Raw genomic sequence first — 21,831 nt, 5'->3', positions numbered from 1 at the left:
GGTCAAAATATTTTCTGCGATATCGTTGTACAAGAAGATCTCTGGCTTTAAATTATTATCTACACAAGACTAGGCATCATATTAGGAAAATATATCAAAATATCTAGGAATGTGACTTGAACTCGAAAGATATGAGGTCTACCAGTTCATCTTACATAGGCGGTATAGACGATAAAGGCAGGCGGTATATGGGTGGGGCTAAAGGGGGTATTAAAACTTATGAACAGTCACTGTACCTGGGTCACTGTACACCTGGGTCACTGTACATAACATATTTCCTCTCCCGGTGGGGCATTCCTATCTTAGCTGCCGCCGCTTTTACGAGGGCGCTTAGAGTCAGGCTCACTGAGTAAATTTCAGTCCGGGCTCAGACTCAGTGAGCTGCTCAAATTCATCACGTGATAAAGCCGTGAGGTCCAATGAGCGCTCCCTGATTACTCAGACTGATCAGAGGCGTGGCACTCTGAATGCTGTTCAGAGTCACGCTAACTCTCCGCTAAACTAATTTCCGAATATGGCTAATACCTCCTGTTTTATCAGGATGCGCCCCAAAGCTGTAGTCCGAGTACACTTCCATATACGAGGTTAGAGGAAGTCTCTCTGCTTTAGCCCTGTCCACCTTTCAGTAGTCTACAGAAGTCAACATGTAGTGGTTCTTGGATCATCTTGCTCCTGTAGAGTTCCCCCGCACGACCCATGTGCATTCGGAAGCGTAACCACAGTTCCCAGAGAACTATAGGGCCCCGTGAACGTACGGGTGTGGCTCCAGGATCCAAGGTAGAGAGCCCAGGAACGAACTGTCTCACTCCCAGGGGGACAGGTACAGTTCCTAGAGGACCCCAGAGGCCGTGAGTATGATTCTAGGAGCAATGATTGAATATAGCTGGGTTTAGACCAGAATAAGACAGGCAAACGCAATTAAGTGTGGCGGCGTTGACGAATTGAGAGGCCGCCCATTTTGGATGGCGCTCGAGGCCGATTCAACATGTTTGAGCTCTCGTCATAGTAGAGTGAGGAAATGGATGCTCTTCAAGAAACAGGTTCTCAGATCATTCCTGTGAAAACTTTCAGTATTGACCAAGAGCCTGAAAATCCTCGGAATTTACGTATCTTTCCAGTACAATATATCACCAATCATTGTGGCTTGTCACTTCCATGCTTTTCGAGCTATGCTCTATCAAAGTATTTTCAACAGAATGACCGTCTATTCGAAACGAATATCACAGATGTAAAATGAATACAAGACCCATGGCCATTAGTGGCTATCAATATTGAGATCAGTATCAAGGTGAAGTGTTTTGGCATTCCCTTGGATATTGCCTTTGGTTGCCCAAAGAATTTCAGAAACTGTCTTTAAGTAGGAAGGCAATAGGTACTTCTACCAAGGTATGATATGACATAAACGTCGCATTCTTTTACTATCTGAGGTGGAATGATAGAACTTCATGTCTGTCATTGTTCTTGCTGAAGTTAAGAAAAGTGACCAACATTAAAAACAATCAGATCCCCGTTCTGTCACCTTCCTTGATCAATTACCTCCTAGTAGACACTATCTACAAAGGTCCAACAATAAAAGATCGTGTTATCTGGGTCATTGACCTCATCGGAGAGATCAATCCCGTCGTCGCTGTGCTGGAAGCACATATACCGCCCCTCACGCTGCAGGACACAGTGTCCAGAGCCGTCGGGCCGCGAGTAGCACACGAGCGTGCCCTGGTAAAAGATATCGGTGGGCTCGACGTCCTTCATGTAGCATCGGGCCATGGTACAGGTCTGTCGGATGAAGTGCGCGATCTCTCCCACGCTGGCCCCTCCGGGAGGTGCCGCGGCGCTCACCATGCTAGACCATTCCGGCACAGGGTGATTAAAGAAGCGGGAGACGGAAACCCAGACGCAGTTGTCGGGTTTTCCTTCAGGATTCCATTTGGATCCGTAGCCCTCGTTGTAGAGGGTGTTGTCTTCGCCGAAACGGTGGAGGGTTGCGGCCACCTGGTCGACTTCTTGGGCCATGGCAGAATGTTTTCTGGTGAAGGGTTGATAGTGTTGTGACGGAGATACTGAATAGCTGGAGCTCTGACAAGATATTGAGTAGAAATGAGATATCTCTTTGACACAGAAGCGGTGTTTGCAGTTGATGATCAACATGACCTTTGTTTCCCGGGAGGGAGCACCTCTTTAAATCTGTTTTCCGGTCGCCCGTCCAGGCATAGCGACAGAAGGATCAGAGCATCGTCAGGCGATAGGTGTCTTGAATCTAGACTGCTCCGTGTGATTACTGGACATGATAACCGGGTATTTTCTAAGATTTGGACGGCATGACTTCCATGAGAAGTGGTGAAATTAAGCGATACACTTCAGAGGCCTTATCATCTGATATCGGCCAGACTCCGTTGTTCAGCAGCGCCTCGCTTGTAAACATTCTGATGTCTAGCTGACCTCAATTAGATCGAGATCTGGGGTACCTTACAGGCTGCAAAGTACAGGACTGGGCCCATTCTCGGCCTGGCCTGCCAGTGGAGCGGGAGCTCCCATGTGGAGTGGGGCTTGCTGAAAAATGGCGAAGCTGAAGACGCAGTAACAGCAACTCCTACCGGCCCGAACCCATGACGAGCTTTATTTAGCGAGCGCATTCGAACACACTATAGTTCTCGGAAAGGCAGGACCCACTGTATGGTGCATGCCGACAAAGTTTAAAATAGGGTGTTCAATAATTAACCAACCTTCTCAGAGCAATGTAGTGGGGGGTCTGTTGTTGTGATATTGTGATGATCGGAATACCAATTGCCAATGCCCATGTGCTGACGTACACTTGTGTACTGTATTGCACTTTGAGAAGCAGCTACATATGTATTCTTTTTCTTTTTCTCTCCGTTTCTTTTTGTTTTTGACTGTCGTCTCTAGTAAATATAATGTCATGATTTCAATGGTTTGTAACAATATACCTGAAAGCTGGTTTTGATATGGACTTAGGGGATTGGACATAAGATATATTTCAATACAGACTGCTACAAGCCTGGAAATACAGCATGCTATATCGCAGAATTCATCTAGCTAGCCTCCCTTCACCAGCTCATCAATCGGCTTCACGCGCAAGCTGACAGAACCACAATGAACTTAAATTTCCTCTTTATGATCAGCTTCGGATGCTTGCACGTTGCCAGCAATTTCAAAAACCGGGTGCCTCGCCAGATCACGAGTTGGAGTGCGCTTGAAATTAGTCATCTCATTCAGATCCTTCTTGACTTCACCATCGGCATCAAATGGTTCCCTAAATTGTCATATTAACATCTCGAGAGGATCAAAAGCTTTGGGGGTCACTCACTCAACATATTCCAGATTACAGACCAGGTCGCCGTTGTGGCCCATTAGCGGGTTGCTGAAGAGGTAAACGCCGGTAGACTGTGCACAATGAGTCAACTTTCCGTGAAGCTGAGAGGGCTGGGAGGGAAGTGCGAGTAGGAAAAAGTCATGTCGATGGTCACTTACAGGCAGAATAAGGCGATCCTGACCTTGAAGACAGTTTTTCAAACCCTCAGTAATGTATTCGAAGTTCTTCTGGACAGTTTCGTAGGAAGTCTGAAGTTTCTGTCTAAAGGGCTCCAGGCCCCACTTGCCATTGGCCTGCCATGGGAATTCAACGCGCGGCAGCTCAGACTTGACCTCGATGAAGAGGCCTCCGTCGCGACTTGCTTGAAGAACAAAGTTTATCTCCCAGTGAACGACATTGAGGAATCTAATGGGATATTAGCAAATAAGATACAGAACAGAGAGCAATACGAGGAAAGGGCTACTTACCCTCCAATGCGATTCCACTCGATCTTACTGGGATCAACCTTGTAGGTGAATCTGTTCCAGGACATACCATGCATCCGGATGACGTTGGAGCCTGGGGTGACTACCACGCGATTGATTGTGATAGCTTGCCTGGGGTTAGTAGTGTACATTTTCCCACAAAATGCTCGCAGTGAAAACTTACTAGAACCATACGCCCAGGTCTCGACGGATCCGTTGTGGTGGTATGCTCCGGATGTGTCCCACTCTTCATCCACGTTCGACCAGATGAGTTGGCCTTCTTCCTGGTCTCTGAACTTGTTATACCAGTGCTGATCATCCCAATATGGCTTGATGACGGGGTTTCCAGGCGTCCAGTCAAATTTGGCCGAGTTGCCTACCCGATCCTCAAATCCTTTGCCCAGGTGCACCTTGTAACCAACCTTGGCGTACCAGTGGAAGAATTGGGCATCCGACTCAGCCTGCCGCTCCATGATGTCTAGCTGCATGATGCGATTGAATTCGGTGAGCTTAGGGAGCAGGTGTCCCTCCAGGAAGCATTTCTTGGAAAGCACGTAGGTACCAAATTTGCTTTTGTTGTTGGTACTATGGTAGTCCCCACCTTCGGTCCAGTTTCCCCCGCTGGGGGAGAGAGTGGCACCCTCCTGGGTGACGGGTGGAGGGATATTGGATCCCACGGTTTCCAGGTACAAAAGGTAGTGATTATTGCCCTGGGGAATGCCATGAAGAACGTCGGTGTTACCTTCTCGGTATGGATAGGTCTGGTGGCGAACATCATTGATCTCGAATGTCGGCGTCAGAGAGTCTATAAGAAGACGGAGAGTTGGTTAGCAGCGTCGAGGGTGCTTGTTGTTGAGAGCAGATTTCAATCGCATACCATCCTCTTTGTCTTTGACAATCGTGCACAGTCTTCCGAGGCCTTTCTCCCATGTGTCCTTGAATCCTTGTTCGATCATTTGCCGGAAATAAAACTGGAAGGTTGGGGTTTCCTGTTCCCACAAGCGGTGGTTGCCAACAACCTTGTGCTCAATGGTGCGGGCAAACCCATCTTCATCCACCATCTCATCTGTCTCGGCCCAGTAGCCCAGGTCCACTGTGGCAGTCGCCCAGTTGATGGTAGATGTATCAACCAGAAGCTTCTGTAAGGAGTGGTTACCCTTCTTCTTCAACTTCATCGCTTCTGCAAATTCCTTCGAGGTTGGTTCCATCGGAACGAGAGCTGCAGGCAAAGGATCAGTCAGTAAGTTATTGAACGATGAGACAGGAAAGGGGATCGGAGTTGGTCTTACAAAGCTTGATTGGAATGGTCACGTACCAATCCTTGATGGTATATCGCGAATACAGCCGTGACGCCTTCTTGATGGGAGCGCGAGTGCCCGGCTTACGCTTGACGGGCTCAGGTGCGCTGGACTCGGCATTCTCATCGCAGATGGCCTGTAGCTCTCCACTAGCAAGATGGAACTTATACTCGATGGAACTGAGATCGCTTCCGGTGGGCTTAAGAATGAGCTGGGGAGGACCAAAAACGACTTCATCGAGGAATGAGTTGGGCGTGGGGCTGCAGGAGAACCCCAGGGGCTTCTCTAGTTCAGGAAGCTCCTCTCCTTTCTCCAGAATTGTCTGGCGAGATCTCGCAAGAGCCAAGTCTTCGGCGAAAACGGATTTGCTCCAGAGATTCTTCAGGCCCTCATTGATCATGACCTGAGACCTATACCATTGACGCGAGTGGTTAGCTCACTTTTGTCCGCTGTTTTTGTTCTTGGAACATGATCGGTTGACTTACAATGCAATGACCTGGTCATAGGCACCAATCTGTATTGTGAATTAGTTCACCTAGAACAATGATGGGTTCGGGGTTTTGATCATACGCTAGTCTTGAAAATACGATCTTCTTTTGACATTCTGTCTAGGTGAGGGGAAGGGTGATGAAGGTATGCTTGGAGGGATTGAAGTTTGGTGAATCTTGGTAAATCACAATCTGATAGTAGTTTCTGAACTCACGAGATGCACGTTGTTACACTGAGATAGAGATGCAGAAACTAGAGCCAATTTATAGATGAACTTGATCCAGCACAGGCTGTGCTTCGCCTACTTTAACCATAAGATAAGAATGGCACATTATCGGTTTCCATTTCCTAAACAATTTGCGATCAAGCCGTAGTATGAGACACTAGGTCTAGAATGATACTCAATCTAGTCAAATCGACGTCGCGAACAAAGAGACATCAGCTGAAGTCCGAAGTTTTTCCTCATTACCCGACATGTTTTTCAAATACCGTGAGCCTTTGTACGCTCTGGTGCAGCTGAAATAGCGTTCTGATATCCACTTTCCGTACAGCCACTAAGTGACCAGGGGTAGCAAGGCGCATGCAAATGCATGGCTGGCTGACTATGAACTTTTAGTGGAGTAAATTATAGGCGAACCGTCGTCAGCTCTGCTAGACAAAGAACTTGCGGGGTTTGTAGATAGCTAACATTGATGATATCCACTTCCAAACTTTACTTCCAGCTAGGGTCGTCAACAATGGCAACCTTGGAAAGTGGATATAGTATGTTCACGGGAATTTCATGCCGAGCTGCGGACAAGGAGAGATATAATAGCCGAGACCGTAAGCTGTTTGTCTAGAGCTCATCCGACAGCCCGAAGCTCTGTATGTTTTAAACAATCTATCTTACAATTTTTCCATTGTTGAAGAGGGGTACAAGTGTAGATAACTATTGAGAAGGTGGCGAGTATAATATCTCTTTCAAGAAAATCTCCGCGATAGCCACGTACCGTTGTATATAAATTTCTATTTTATTTTTGTGAAAGAACTCCCAAAGCCACATGTTAGCTGTACTGGGACGTAGATTGTTGAACACACCTGGCCCGGAGTTGAAAAAGTGAAACTATGAAGCATACGTGATCTGAAGGGATTCTAGCAAGACAAAATACTATAATCTTCATTCAAAACACACAAAAAGCACTCATACAACAGGTTGCAAAATCTGAAGCGTATTCTAGCCCCAGATAGGACCAATTCTCTCCAAAGAGTGACCCTCTCGGCCCCAGAAACCCTTCAATCCTTTGAAGCCTTCAGGTACAGAAAAAGTTATCAGTGCCGCAGCATTCGAAGGGCGAGTACCACAAGCATATTTGCGGCCATTGCTCAACTCCACTGCAACATATGTCAACCGCTCGGTAAAGCGAATCTCAACAATTTTCGCATTTGCCGGAAGGGTTTCTCGAACATTCGCAACACCTCCTGCACTGAAGGGTGAATGCTCGGCTGCGTGAGACGAGGTGAATTTGGGGTAGACCAATTTGATACGATGGACGACATTTTCACTGGTTGCATCCATCTCGAGTCGGGTGGGCCATTCATCGGCTCCTACCGCATTAAGCAGATCAGGGGCATCGTTGAAGAAACTGCCACCGTAGAGATTTCCCACAGGCCGACCGAAGTAGAATGCTTTGTATAATTCCGCATTCTTGGCACTGGTCACGAAGTCGACCTCATTTTGGTTGAGGTGAGATAGGATTGCTGGGTCACAGAGGGTAACGGAGGCTGACTCAAATGACGGAGGAGGAGCGTGCTGAGATAAACCTGTCTCAATGGGCTGCTCGACGGATTTCTCAGCTGGCTTGACAGCTGGAGTTCCCGTAACAGAAGATGTTCCTCGTTCCTTGAGGTCCTGGTAATGATCCACAAGCGGATGATTCTCTGGCTCGCCGTTGTCTCCTAGAATGGATGGAAGTCCCCGTAGATAATCTACTTCGTTATCAATGGAGCTCAGAGTTTCCATTTCATGCTTTTTCAGCACCTAGAATGAAGTTATCAGCAATCACTTGAGATCAGAATTTTTCAAGCAGATTGATCTTACAGGCAGTCGAGCGCGCCAGATCTCCGGCGCTGTCACTCTCGGCTTGAGTTCCATCATTTTGACTTGCTCAGGAGCAGCATCACTAGATCTTCAATCAGCAGATACCTTATTATAGCCAAGAAATGCCCTCCTACAGGTCTTCTATCTCCTTCACAATGCAATCCATCTCCAGCTTGAGCCGTGACCGTTCAAACACCAGAGATTTAATCGTCACGGGAATTGCATTCTCCCCAGTGGCAGCAATATATTTCTCCGGGTTCGAAAGCGCGTTGTTCAGGCGAGCCAAATTGGATTTGTACTCAAGATGAGTATCAAGAAGGTCAGCAACATGTCTTTGTATGTTGTCATATTTTCGGATCTTGATCTTAGGGATCCTGGCCCATTCAATGAAACTATCCAGCGCGTCATATCGCGTCAATATAGCCCAGGTCTTATGAGGACACTGAGCCACGCGATGCGAGAAACTGCTTGCGACACGAATGAGGGTATCAAAATCCCATTCATCCTGCTCTAGAATGTGCAAAGAAATTTAGATTTGTCCCATTATGCATTTTACAGCGGTGAATACATACCGGGCTTGATGAATCCGCCGCCAGACCAGTTTACAGTGATATTGGTCTCTGTCTCACTCATGTAGGAACTGATTTTGCTGGTATCCCCCAGCGACCATCCCGGGGCTGACGAAGTCGTGTTGAGATGGGATTTCAGCCTTTGATATGTTAGAGTGGCTTTATTTATAGCTTGGAGCGTATTTCACTGATACTATGGACTTACTCCGCAATGACAGCATTTCGACGTGAAGAATCTAGAACTCGGATGGAAACGATGCCATGAAGCTCCCCCCCCTCGAGAAAGCCGGAGATGAAGCAGTCGCCATAGATTTCGTGGAATTCGGCTTCGGTAAGCTCGCCAATCTTCGCGTTGGGCATGCTGCGTGCATGTTATTCATCAAATTCTTGCTGGATTTCGACAATATGAAACACTTACAAGGTAGCACTCCCACGGTGACGTTGTATCTCTATGGTCCTTGTCATCAGCTGCTACACAGGGTTGATAAAACGAGCTAGGGTTCCGGATCACTACTCACGATTAATCACCTGCGCGATTAGAACATAATGTTAGTCAAGATTCGCAACAGCCGTGGATAGAGGTGATATTCCATACCTTGACGGAAACTACCACATTCAGATCACTTTCTGCGAATTTGACCTCATCGATCGTGAAGGCTCCCGAGTTGTCGATTGATCCGCTCTTGATCGATGATCCAGCAGAGACACCCATCAAGCGAACAACCTCAGAGATCCGGTCCACGCATCTAGTTGAGTAGGAGACCGTCTGGGACTGATTCTCGGGACGAGTACCCTGTGAGCCAGGAGCCTGCTGAATGGTAACAGAGTCCTCCAAGCATGGTGTTTGCAGGAAGGAATTGTAACCTTGGCCAAGGCGCATGGAGTCATTGTATGGAGAAAGAATAAGAGCAGGCATAGTAAGGGCAGTTTGAAATCACTTCTTCGACTAGCGGTATAGGTTGGTGCTTTCAAGCAGAGATCAAGACGAGAAGAAATAGTGAATCTTCAAGAGGAAACTGGCTTACTCTGGGCGGGATCTCTTGGGTATCCTTTACATTTTTCTTGTATCTCTCTATCCCAAATCCTAGCTGCAATGAATTTTTTGGTCGCTAACTATTTCCTTAGACTGGCGATAGTCTCGACCTTTCCGAGTGCCTATGGCTGTTTTTCTTTAGCTGAATGGTAATGGATAGAAGGTTACGCGTAAATATACCCCCAAAGCCGCAAAAAGTGGATTGCCAATGGCCGTGTCTAACAGACAGGGGAACACCGATTTGCTAAAAGTTGAGAAATGCGGTGCTACAAGCCGAGGAAAGCGAAGAAGCTCCACATCTGCTGACTGCATAATAGCGAGTGGGGCTACTCGCATGAACGGGGAACCTTGGAAGGATCCACTGCGGGTCACGTTTTCTACAGTACGGAGTAGTTCATCGTGAGATATTCTCTTCCCGCTAGCCTCCTGTTGACCCCATGAGCATGTTCCATCGGCATAAATTCCTGTTATCTTGGGAAAGTATATTTTAGACAAGTGAGCAGGGGTTCAGCTGGCCACTCATTGAGACGAAGGCCTCCCGATACTTGCAAGATCGAAGTCGGCGTCTCCGGCCACCAAGACCTAGATAGAGGTGACCAAGCCACAGTAATTTTGGCCGATTGACAGATAGGGAGAACTACAAACTCAAACACCCGAAGAAAAAGAACCTCCCATCTCTGTCGTCAGTTGAAATAAATTGATCTCAACTTACCCATCCTTCATCTACCACTTACTGTTCATACGCCCCTGAGTCCCCAAACCCATTGAACTCTTTTTTGCATATAACTCTATTTCTCAACAGATTGAATCATGGAATCAGAAGAGCACCTACAAGATGCGAAGGACAACGTGGACACAGTCCCGGAAGTGCAAGATGACCGTGGCTCTTCAGACAAAGACGAGCTTGATCTGGCTGATCTACCAACTCGCGGCAGAGCCAAGCCCATCTATAAGTCTCCAGAAGAGTTTTGGGAGACTGTCAAAGTTCACAAATATATTGAGACAGGAACACCACATGCGCTGCAAGTTGTTCGTGCACCGGGGTAAGTACATAACCAATGTTTTCTTTTGTAGTCGCAACTATCAAGTACTGAACCTTTTGACTTGGCAGACGTTCGCTGCAAGAATTCTTAGTGGGCTACAATGTAGCTAAAATAAAGCAGATGCTCAAGGCTGAAATGTAAGTCACCACGCATTCACATTCCAAACTCCTAGTTCTATGATGCGCCATAGAGATCGCTAATCCGGGATGTTATGTTCTATAGCCCTTTCAAATTCATCATTTGTCTAAATGACGGTTCCGTTGTTCCGGAAACCATGAGTATGAAGCTATATTTCCAGTCACTCGAGCCTCTCCCGCCGAAGAAAGAGGCGCAGCCACCGGCCACCGGGGAGAAGAAACTGACGGAACCAGCAAGCAAGCCAGCTGATGGCGGCGCCAATAAAGAGAAAAAAGCTGGCGATAGTGCGGAGAAAGAGCAAACTAAGCCTGCCGATCCTAAAGCCCACAATACCAAGGCAAGAGAACTAACCCGAGACGGCACATCTCGTGTCAATTTTGTTCTGATCCGATCTGATGGCGTAATATGCAGGCCCCGATCGGTATCGTCTACGTGAAAGAGCTACCTGCGACACTATCCCCAACGGATATCTTCAAAAATCTGCCGTTCACCCTCCGATTTGTACAAAAAGCGAATGGAAAGAATAAATACGAGGCGTCAATCAGCTCGTCAAGATTTCCAAGCGATCAGTTGCCATCCCTCATTTTGGGTCACCTGCGTCCACTCGTTGCTTCCATGTAGGACATCAGTTGTGTTCTCATCAAGAGTGAAGACCAATCACTGATTTCACACGCTATCACAGGTCGGCACAGTCTCAGAAACATGAGTTTTGTTTGCAGGATGAGACACCGTTTGAGGACCGTACTCTCCTATCCACCTATCTTTCTCATTCGGTACGATACGTATACTGTCCGAGACGACTCTCGAATGCCGGTTGTAGCTTCCAAAACACTAACCCACCTGCCTTTGCGCCCTATAGACACTGTCGGATAAGAAAGATGGGAAAATTCCTATTTACGATATTTACTTCAGCTCGCCTACTCAGAGATCCGAGTGGTCGGCAGCTTCTGATGTTGTAAAGCCCCAGAAAATCGACACGAAGGTTGATCTTAGCACGGTTAGTTTGAAAGAACTCGAAGGTTGAGGAGCACCATGACTAACTTGTACAAATTAACAGGGCTTTACCAAGCTCTCATCATTGGAAACCATTCAGGGTAAAGCCGGTGATCTCAAAAACCAGGGTCTCGCAGCAAATGAGTTAAACGATCTTGTCAAGATAACCGCGACGTCGGCAAATACACTGTAAGCTCGTTGTCTACTGAAAGAACAAATGTGCGATGAAACTGATAAGATTCTCATTGTAGACATGCGTCTGAGTTAGACGAGAACCAATGGCACTCGGTCCTCCGAAATTGCGGTTTGATGCATGGCTGGACGGTCGACCTGGAAAGGAACATCGTCAAACCCGCTCCTCGTGCTGGTGGGTTTCTTTCCTTTTCCTTCTTTGCCTTTTGACACCACTCTGCTGTAATTTAAGATACAACGGTGGACCTGACCTCTGGAAACTCATAGCGTTTAAACTCCGTGCCGGACTCAACATGGACAGTCCTATCTCTCTCCCGCATCTAACCACAGGGTCAACGACTACCCCGGTAGCCCCAAAGGCCCCCGCAGCTGTGTTACCCCCGACTTCTACCCCCGGCAACACCAAGGCGGCAAGTGCAGCCATCAAAACAGGCTCGACGACGAAGCCCACTGAGGAACAACCATCCGCAGCGCCGAATAAGGAGGTTGCCCAAGCGTCGACTAAAAAAGAGCTGACGCAGGATGCGAGCCTTCTCCCTCTCGCGATTCCAGTTGAGGCTTCCCCTCAGGTGGTCTCAGCAAAGGCAATGACCAGCGACCTTCCCAAGAAAGCGAATGCTCTGCCTTCCTTTGTGGTGAACGATGAGTCCAAGATTACCGTTTCTCTTGTTAGTCATGAGCTTCAAGAGTCAATGGCGCGCAACAGCTTCTCATCTACCTCTTTTGAGGGTGAAGTGTAAGTCTCTCCATGGAAAAGTAGTTCTCAGGTCCGCGGCCTCTTGCTCATACCTTCAATAGATCGGGTGGTTTCAAGGGTGTCAGTGTCGGCGTCACCGCCGGAACTAAGTCAAGCACGACAAAGGGGGAGGCCAAATCCGAAACGATTTATGAGAAGAAGTTGATTGCCGAGTTTAAGTTCCCTCGGGCGACGATATTCCTGCGTCCCGAAGACCTTGAGCCGACTGACGCCCTACGCAGCGCGGTGGACAAGGTGCGCAGGACCAAAAACATCAATGACCTCCGGGCACTACAGGCCGAGTTCGGCCATATCTTCTGCCAGGAGGTCATAGTCGGAGGCAGTCTGCAGACCACTAGGGTCACCAACAGCAAGAGCACTGTCAGTGAGTCGCGGCAGAAGGAAGAGTTTAAAGCTCATTTCGGTCTTGCCGTGTCCACTCCCTGGGGCATTGGTGGCTCATCCAAGGCCTCCAAGCAGACCGGCTCGGAAGATGAAGAGGCCATAAAAGAGACCAACGTCAATGATATGTCCGCCTTCGAGGCGAAGGGAGGGCAAACCATCTATGCGGCTAATCCGCCGACGTGGTGTGCATCAGTTCTGCCGTTCAATAACTGGCGAGTGATCGAAAGATCTGAGCCATTGCTGCTAGCGACAGCTATTAGTAGCTGCAGCGATGTCAAGATGGTGGATGTCAAGCAGTGGTTCCTCTCCGCTGTTCCTCAACTATCTCAATACTTGGCGATTCCTCCATCCCGTTGCCTTGATGTGCGATTGAAAGTACAGTCCGACATTCCAGGATTGACCCAGGAGATTGGGGACAAGGAGACCCCCATAGAAAAGCAGCATCACATCTGCAATTATTTAGGTCATCAGTTTGGCAAGGCCATCCACCCAATTCGCATGGGACTTAAACGGAGACAGTTGAAGGTCACCGAGATCAAACGGTCGGGCGGTACATCCTTTGGAATGCCGGTCACAGATATTACCAGGGATTTCAAGCAGGTTCGTCACTGTCGATCCCATCGGGACTTTTCTTTCGTCATCTAATGCAAAAAGTAGCTCGATGTACAAAAACAATTGGCCCTGTTCTCCCCAGCAAGGTGAGCTTCTCTAGTGCAGAATCGTCCAAGAAAGACAGTGCTGAGATCAGGATCTAGATTCCAAGCCCCGGTTCTCCTTCAATACGAAGAGAGGCTGAAAAGTGAGATCCCTGCTCCAACAAGTAACAAAATCCGAGAGCTGACAAGGCCGAAGAAATTGAACACCTATCGGTCACGGACTACCAGGAGACCGCCTGGCAGATGATTATACCCGATGGCCAACATGTAGGCTTCCCCAGCCTTCCTACCAGTCCAGATAGCTAATACTTGCAAATGACAGCTCAAACACGATAGTTTAGTCGCCCTTCGAAGCTATCACGAGAAGATGAATATTTACCTTACTGTTTTCCGCAACGAGCAGGGTGTTGTCTTACCAGCGATGACCGATTCCGGGGAGTTCCCTTTGTGGCGGGTGCAGACGGTCGGGGGATCGAGCGCCCAGTATATCAAGGAAGGGGATCCTATTCGACTGTGCTGGCGGTTTTCTGATCAGACATGCGGCTTCCGTGACTTTTTCAACGACGTCTACGGCCGGCGTCGCTTCACCAAACCCGAAGAAATCCACGATAGCCTCTATCTGCGGACTCCGTTCCCAGGCTTTCAGCGAGCGGACTCCATAGTTCCTGTCCAAGTGCAAGTCAAGGACCCTGTAAACACCGGTGCCATTCCCAACGGGATTCCAGACATGGTGACCCCGGCGCCTTCGCCCGGTAACACACCTGGGTCTACAACGGAGCAGAACGGGGCGGCCATGGTGATGAGCCCTTCCTCGTCTGTCAAGCCTATCTTGACCAAGTTGAGTGTGATCGCCGATAAAGGGGACTACTTGAAGGATAGTCTTACCTATAACCTATTTGACGTGACATTTCGAATCGATATGATCGGTGAGCCATTCTCCATTCATGCCTATTCCATAACCTCGACAGCACTAACCACACCATCTTGAGATACAGGAAACCGTCCCTCGGTTGAAAAGATGGACTATATGACACAGAATCTCGACCAACGCACCAGTACTATAGTCACGACGGAGACCGGTTCTCGATCCATGACTTGGAGCATTGGTGAGGGCCAGCAGGCTGCAGACAACTATGCGGAGGCAGGGAAGCAAGTGCTTGGAGTGCTTGTGTTCGGGGCGCATTACCATTACCTGAGGTAGGCAATAAATCCCAACCCTACACTGACTGATAGCAGAATATAGCTAACCTTACCGACAGAGCGGAGTACCAGCCTTTGTCTCGCATTTTGGCTTCTTGGTAAGGGATATGGATATACATGTGTGGATTCGGCGTATCGCCTCTATTTGTATAATCCAAGCTATCTTGTATTTTCAGTGGTACACACCCTGTCAGTATATCTGTACCCGTCCAGGGTCCACTTGAATGACTGCACAGACAAACCTGTGCTGGAAACATGAAACTCACTTAGTGAGATACTTGCGTATTTTTCAGTACCATTTTCGGTCGTTTGTACGTCTCATGTAATCTGCAAGAACTGTTCATTTGAAAGGCTTAAGTGGGCCCATATCTCAGGAGCATAGTTTTTTGAGCAATTTCTTTAAGACTCTTGTCAGCATTCAATGGATTTATAATAGCAGCATACTCTAGCAACTCTAGAGATACTAATTCACGTGGAAAACCCGTATGACGAAGGACATGGATAAAATCCTGATACCCGCGAGAGGAAGACCTCTCTAATTTCTGGTTGAGGTAATGAGCACCATCGCCTTCGTCAGCAAGATCCCACGGTTACTGGGGTTGAATGGAGCCAATTGCAACGTGATATAATTAGCGATATTGGTAAGTCTATGTTGTGCAAACAGTCAAGTCCAGTCATTGGACATCCTCATCATCGCGTACTCGATACTTCAACAGGCATTCCAAATTGGCGTAGTGCCCTGCCTCTGTCGAATGTATAAGCCAGCTCCACGCCTTCCTGAAGGAGCTCCCACCTTTGAAAAAGTTCATTGGGTAGGGCTTTCCACGGGATACACTGGCAGTGTTGGCGAAAAGTCACTCCAATTCCTTAAATAACGTACGTTTTCGACATGAACTCAGTTCCAATGTTGATACGGGAACAAATTCATGGGAACAACTTTCTTTTCGCGCGAGCCTCCATAACCTCGACCACTTGTTCGAACAGTTCCCAAATATTCATTCCCTTGGCCTCAACGTTGACTGGACACCCGATGAGGAATTGGTTAGTCTCCTAACCATTGCAAAGACTCACCAGACATGCAATTGCTGACATCAATGTAGCCATATCATCTTCTCGCCAACATCGTTCAACAACGTCGTATCCAGCATTTAGAGCTCAACCTACTAGGGCTCTCTTGTCATTATTCAGAGTCACGGCCTTATACCAACGTCAATGAAAGCGTTTGCCAGGCCCTTGTCCAGTCTCTTGCCAAGATTTCATTAACCTGGGCAAGTAATAACCAGTGAGTAAGATCAGGCTGCTCAGTGAGCCCGCGAGTCTGGTGATTATGTAATAATACTCAGCTCAGTTCCACTCAGTGAGTAAAAAGCGGCAAGAGGTGAGCACTAAAGCGGAAAGGGAAAGCCAAGAAGTGGCAGAGGAAATCAAGTACGTAGGTAGAAAAGTCGCTTACATGAAGGATACTTTTTTTACCCCCTTTATATATATCTAAAAAGACATTTAAAAAGACCAGCTAAAAGACATCATATGGCCGCAAACCCGGCCGACTATTCTTGTAGAAAATAAAAGAGAAGTTGAAATTAATTACAAAGTACTCCGTAGTAGTGTATGCTTTAAGAAGGCGGTGAGGTGATATCCAATAGGAGACTTATGAACCGGTGGCATACTTAGTCGCCCGTACTTAGTCGCCTGTACACTTCGCGTAACCACATAACTGGGCGATGTGTTCGGCATCATGAGTTCATACCAGCAATGGGCATTGAGAAACTGTAGTGTGACCTTTCATTCATCAAGAGAATGATGATGCTACCTTGCCAGCTTCCCCGGTACCTTTTCATTAGGGATATGAAGCTTTCCTCCAGGGCTGCGCCCTCTTGGACGACCAATCCGGGGGTAGGCATGTCTCTGGGGTCAATACTGCTGTATTCATTGACCACTAGAAGCTAAAGGAGGCTTTGGAGAGGATTTGAGTCTCTTTTTATGTGATAATTGGTCATCTTCCAGATGGCCACCCGTTTCTAGAACCGGATTAAAAACAAGGCATGTTTGAAAGGGAGACAATGTGGCCCTCAACAAACGAGGATGCCTAGGATAATATGAGGGATGAGGGCGCAAGTATGACGGGAGGGTGGACATGAAGTCCAATTGGGAGTTGAGTACTAGTCCTAGGGGTACCCTGTAGAAGGCTTTTCTCCAATCAGGGCGGCTGTACCCCGCGTTCTGTACAGTTGTACATATTTCCCAAGGTCGTATAGAGGATGTTTGGATAAAATGGAAGAAACCTGAGGGCGCGCCTGCCGCGGGGAGTAATACAATGCTCTAAAACTGGCCGATTTTTCTTTCTTTCTCCCTAATTGACTTAATTGAATTCCAATGGCTCTTTTGAGGGCCTCTCGTCCCAAGGCTCTTGTGCCAGAAAAGCTGTCACCGGATGGACTGGCTCTTCTGCGCGGCTCGCTGGATGTCCATGAACGAAAGGGTCTCAGTGCCGATGAATTACTCCAGATAATCCCCGATCATGATGCCCTCCTCGTTCGCTCCGAGACTAAAGTCACTGCGACTGTGCTGCGAGCTGCAAAGAACCTAAAGGTTGTAGCACGTGCCGGTGTTGGAGTTGACAACGTTGGTAAGTTTCAATCTTGTTAAAGGCTGTGTGTTATTGACCCCGTGTATAGATGTCGCGGAAGCTACAAAGCTAGGGATTGTGGTCGTCAACTCACCTTCAGGGAATATTGGCGCCGCAGCTGAGCATACAATTGCATTGATGATGTCCATGGCGAGAAAAATTCCTGAGAGCTGTGCTAGTCTCAAAGATGGGAAATGGGAACGAAGTAGATTCGTCGGTGTGGAAGTCAAGGGGAAGACATTGTCGATTATTGGTCTGGGAAAAGGTAACTGTTTCTCAATTTGCTTCATTTGGAAACGTGAGTTGACATTGCACTATACTAGTGGGATTGACAGTAGCACGACTGGCCAAGGGTTTGGGCATGAATGTGAATGCCCTCGATCCATATGCATCCCCGGCGGTTGCGGCTTCGGCTTCGGTCGCCCTCATATCCTCGCTCCCAGAGCTGCTGGCATCTGCCGACTTCCTAACGATTCATACACCTCTCATCGCCTCAACTCGGGGAATGATTGCGGAAGCCGAGCTAGCACAGTTGAAGCCAGGTGCCCGGGTATTAAATGTAGCACGGGGAGGAACGTTTGATGAGGATGCACTGCTCGCGGCACTGGAGTCAGGCCATATTGCCAGTGCCGCTATTGATGTTTTCACTTCAGAACCTCCTGCTCCTGATTCATCTGCGGCACGACTAATCGCCCACCCACGAGCAGTCGTTACACCGCACCTTGGTGCCTCCGCAGTAGAGGCACAAGAAAACGTGTCAGTCGATGTGTGCGAACAAGTTCTGGAAATCCTGCAAGGATCGTTGCCGCGCAGCGCTGTCAATGCTCCTCTCATTCTGCCAGAGGAATACGAAAAGTTGAGCCATTTGTACGCCTAGTCGAAAAACTGGGCAGCCTGTATACTCAGCACTATGCAGCTTCTCCAGGCGGAGCAATGGGCAGAAATACCTTTGATCTGATTTATGAAGGCGAGTTGAGCAGCATCAATAACACGAAACCACTCTTTGCCGCTTTGATCAAGGGTCTTCTTGCTCCCATTAGCAGCATGGAGGGACTTAACATCAATATTGTCAACGCTGAGCTGGTGGCTCGCGAACGTGGAATCTATGTTTCGGAGCAACACTCCCGCGACCCATCAGACCACTCGTCCTATTCGTCGCTAGTCACTCTTGTCGCACGTCCACCTTCTCGGGCATCGTCCCGAGCCCCAGCTTCCGGCGACACCTCCACTGGGTCAATTCCAGACCAACACCAGCGAATTATCTCCGGCACCTGCTCTGGTGATCAGCCACTGATCACTCGCCTGGGTCGATTTGAAGCGTCCTTTGAGCCGGAGGGGACCTTATTGATCTGCGAGAACTATGATTCACCGGGGAAGATTGGTGTTGTAGGTAACACCCTTGGCCAGGAGGGCGTCAATATCAATTTCATGACTGTTGCTCCTGTGTCAAACAAGTTGGCTATCAATGAAAGCCCAGAGAAGTCTCACCCCACAGATGAAGGCTCCCAAGAACCATCTGCAAAGGGTCAATCATTGAAGGAAGCCCTGATGATCCTCGGTATTGACAGAGGAGTTCCTGCCCATGTTACTGCTGCTTTGGCTAAGGAAACCGGAATCTTGAGTGCGTGCACTGTCACCCTTTGATTCTATCCATGGATGTGTATGCTTTGATCATTGGTCAGTGTTGCGGGATACTCGGATACTCGGAGGGAATGAGGGATTGCTTTCGGCTATAATTATTCGACGCCTTTCTGTCTTTCAACCATGGCAGATTTTATATAATCATCTCTTTACTGGGTCCAGCCCAGAATCAACGAACTGAACAGATACCAAAGACTGGTTCCTCTACCTAAGTCCAAAATGTGGTCGATGATGAAGATCGACGTCAGGGTTGAGTTGAATCATTAGTTAAATCATTAGTTAGGACCAATGGATTCTTTTCACTCTTCACATCTCTGTGAAGATATTCAAAATGAGTGGAAAAATTTCCCTAGAGACCTTTCCACCGAGACGCCAATGGCCGGAGATGCCTCCCAAAATAGTAACCTTAATGTATACGACTATTTCGACTGACGATGCCATTTGTTTCGCGCTGACTTGTAAATTTACGCTCGCCTTATACCTCACAGTTCTCGAGAAACTTGGAAGGACTATGCCCGTGACACCCCAACCGCCGATGTTCCTAGACATCAAAAGCTTCCCATGGATTCGAATACATCTACTTCGCCGACTCCAAAATTCCCGTTGGAAATTCTGCGAACAATGCTGGATACTTCATCCACGCTCCATTTGGAATATACAACACTTCTGGAGGCTGGACCATAAGAAGTGCTCTTTTGGCTGCGACACACTTGGTAGTCGAAAGTGCTATTTGCCGTACGCCGGTGAAGTTCATATGTATCCCTGTAGCACGCTCACCATCCACCACAAGCTCCAATTGATCTCTCTATGCCGTCAGCAGCCCCTCGATTCCAAAGGTGGTCTTCAACCCCTGACAAATTGCAGCTGCAAATGTGAGATGTTGCTACACACATGTACCTTCGACGAACATCCCATCGCTCAGGTTCAAATCAGCGTCTCGTTCTCTTTGGGCTGTCGAGACCAGAGATTACGCATGCGTACTCGTTTTCTATTCGATTTCACAAAGTCGACCCCTTCGCAGCTGGAAGACTTCTGGAACAAGCGGGGTGATATATGTGTGCGTGAAAACACTGGAGAGTGGGTTGGTAAATTTTTCCGTGAAGCCGTGAATCCTTTCGGCATGAGAATGGATTGGACGCCCTGTGGATGGTTTAGTTGGGATGTGAGCGACGAAGGACCACTGGAGATTACTTTGAACCGCAATCTGGGGAAGCGTGAATGGCCGAGCAAGAGCTGGATTCGGAACTGTAGCAAACCTTCCTAGGATTTGGTGCTTTTCCTTTTTTCATTCAACATGACATATGTCGAATTCACAAATCAGCCCATTTCCTGTATATCAATGAACCTAAGAGATACCACCTAAAAGACTACTAAAAATACTACTAAAAGACCATCTAACAAGACATCACAACAGAACATAAGCTAGTATTCTTGTAAGAGTAAGAATAGCATACCAAGGTAAAGAAAGCCAAGTATCCTTATAAGGAAATTGCAATCTTCTTTACTCTGTTTCTCTCTCTTTTCATTCTTCTCTCACTTCTCTCGACTCGTCCACCATCCATACCTACCAAGGTATGAAGGTATATATATTACCATCCCCGCCTTTCAACTTCTTCTCTCTTCCAATCCTCCCTTCCTCTATACCTCCCAAGGTATTTATACCCCCTTCCCTTACTTCTTCACTCATTCTTTCCTCTTACACATCTCCCTGTGTCTCTTTACTCTCTATACCTTCCATGCTTCCCTTCTATATATATGTTGAGGTATTTATATCCCATTCCTCGGTTCTTCTATCTTCCTATTCCCCCTTCTCATCATCATAAACATTGAATCCATTTTTAGGCGGAGCAAGATATATCATCTCATTTCTTCCTCATCCAGCTTTGACCCTTCTCTCACTTTGTCTTACATTTCTGTTTGAGTCTGACCTCAACCGCGCTTATATCTGAGCTATTGGCTGATTTAAAGCTTGCAACAGGGAGCGGGGAGATGCTCTAGCTCAACCCAAAGAGCAAAGCAGCTCTTTGAGGGGTCAACTTCACACCAAGAAGCCACAGCTAGCCCAGCAGCAAGTGAGGGATGCCTTGGAAAGCACAATGTTGCTTGCTGACCAGAAGCACGAGGAGCGTGTTGATTTGCTGAAGCAGACTTGCTAAAAGGAGCTGATGGCAGCCAAGGCCGACTGAGAGGGAAGATTGCCGATGAGCTACAACACAAGGAAGGAACTGCCAAGCTTGCACAGGAGAACGACCACTCTGTCGTCTCCAGCCAGCCCTTCCTCAGTCTTCTGGCTGTTCCCAGGTCCTCTTCCCCCTCGTTCCTTCCTTGTTGTCCTCATCTACCCCCCACCCCCCTTTTATCTGCCCAATTCCCATCTGCTCAATCTAGTTAGTCATTTCCTCCCCCCGCCGCTCCGCTCATCGAAATAAGAGCGTGGGCCATCAGTTACCCATGATCTCATGAATTCTTTGCGAAACCGTTCATTTGCCGCTCGGCCATTCATGCTGAGTCTGGCCAAGAATTGGCCAATATTCAGACGGCAGACATCAACCAGGCGATTGAAGGAATGAATCAAATCAAACAACTCTGTGGGTGTATTTGTCTGTTAAATTATATTATGTAGGGATAGGTTTTATGCAAAATGTTATATCCTATACTTACATAGGCACAATCATTCTTCTATTCAATGCTTCAAGATGTATTCTATTGCCAGTAGTCAGCCATTCGCCACTCTATGGGCACTCTAAAACAATACACGACGGCTATGTCGCCTGTTTACTAGGTCTGAAATTTGTGGAAGAGGAAATGCCATTTAGATGCACTGGAATGAAAACATAATCGCTGTGTAAGTATAATGAGATGGTCATGAGGGCAAGTTGTATCCACCACGAAATGCAAAGTATGATGCGGGGAAAAGAAAAATAAAAGGAAAACCCCAGGGTA

At 47.7% G+C, this 21,831-nt stretch overlaps 5 protein-coding genes across 5 annotated transcripts; 2 read left to right on the top strand and 3 right to left on the bottom strand.

Moving 5' to 3' along the window:
- Positions 1-1,539: 1,539 nt before the first annotated feature.
- Positions 1,540-2,010, bottom strand: PEX2_004360 (uncharacterized protein; the record flags this gene model as incomplete). Its single annotated transcript, XM_016737714.1, has 1 exon — positions 1,540-2,010. One exon carries the CDS (start codon positions 2,008-2,010, stop codon positions 1,540-1,542), a length of 471 nt encoding a protein of 156 aa, XP_016598770.1.
- A 1,104-nt stretch (positions 2,011-3,114) lies between these two features.
- Positions 3,115-5,693, bottom strand: PEX2_004350 (uncharacterized protein; the record flags this gene model as incomplete). Its single annotated transcript, XM_016737713.1, has 9 exons — positions 3,115-3,268; positions 3,323-3,399; positions 3,487-3,733; positions 3,796-3,919; positions 3,977-4,597; positions 4,670-5,011; positions 5,082-5,500; positions 5,576-5,604; positions 5,661-5,693. 9 exons carry the CDS (start codon positions 5,691-5,693, stop codon positions 3,115-3,117), a joined length of 2,046 nt encoding a protein of 681 aa, XP_016598769.1.
- A 1,099-nt stretch (positions 5,694-6,792) lies between these two features.
- PEX2_004340 (uncharacterized protein) lies at positions 6,793-9,141 on the bottom strand (the record flags this gene model as incomplete). Its single annotated transcript, XM_016737712.1, has 8 exons — positions 6,793-7,596; positions 7,657-7,738; positions 7,791-8,166; positions 8,229-8,365; positions 8,431-8,586; positions 8,644-8,674; positions 8,744-8,753; positions 8,821-9,141. 8 exons carry the CDS (start codon positions 9,139-9,141, stop codon positions 6,793-6,795), a joined length of 1,917 nt encoding a protein of 638 aa, XP_016598768.1.
- A 927-nt stretch (positions 9,142-10,068) lies between these two features.
- PEX2_004330 (uncharacterized protein) lies at positions 10,069-14,723 on the top strand (the record flags this gene model as incomplete). The annotated part of the gene is made up of 16 exons (XM_016737711.1): positions 10,069-10,301; positions 10,370-10,438; positions 10,524-10,809; positions 10,851-11,056; positions 11,122-11,212; positions 11,299-11,436; positions 11,497-11,621; positions 11,684-11,803; positions 11,857-12,360; positions 12,423-13,365; positions 13,423-13,463; positions 13,521-13,564; positions 13,618-13,688; positions 13,744-14,347; positions 14,417-14,618; positions 14,681-14,723. The coding sequence occupies 16 exons, from the start codon at positions 10,069-10,071 to the stop codon at positions 14,721-14,723; spliced, it is 3,720 nt and encodes a 1,239-aa protein (XP_016598767.1).
- Positions 14,724-16,994: 2,271 nt separating this feature from the next.
- Positions 16,995-18,891, top strand: PEX2_004320 (uncharacterized protein; the record flags this gene model as incomplete). The annotated part of the gene is made up of 4 exons (XM_016737710.1): positions 16,995-17,247; positions 17,297-17,512; positions 17,571-18,114; positions 18,189-18,891. The coding sequence occupies 4 exons, from the start codon at positions 16,995-16,997 to the stop codon at positions 18,889-18,891; spliced, it is 1,716 nt and encodes a 571-aa protein (XP_016598766.1).
- Between the last annotated feature and the right edge of the window lie 2,940 nt (positions 18,892-21,831).

The sequence above is a fragment of the Penicillium expansum genome, assembly GCF_000769745.1.
Source record: "Penicillium expansum strain MD-8 chromosome Unknown contig8, whole genome shotgun sequence".
Taxonomy (NCBI): domain Eukaryota; kingdom Fungi; phylum Ascomycota; class Eurotiomycetes; order Eurotiales; family Aspergillaceae; genus Penicillium; species Penicillium expansum.
Note: the sequence above shows the minus strand (reverse complement) of the source record. Positions and strands in the feature narration are given on the sequence as shown.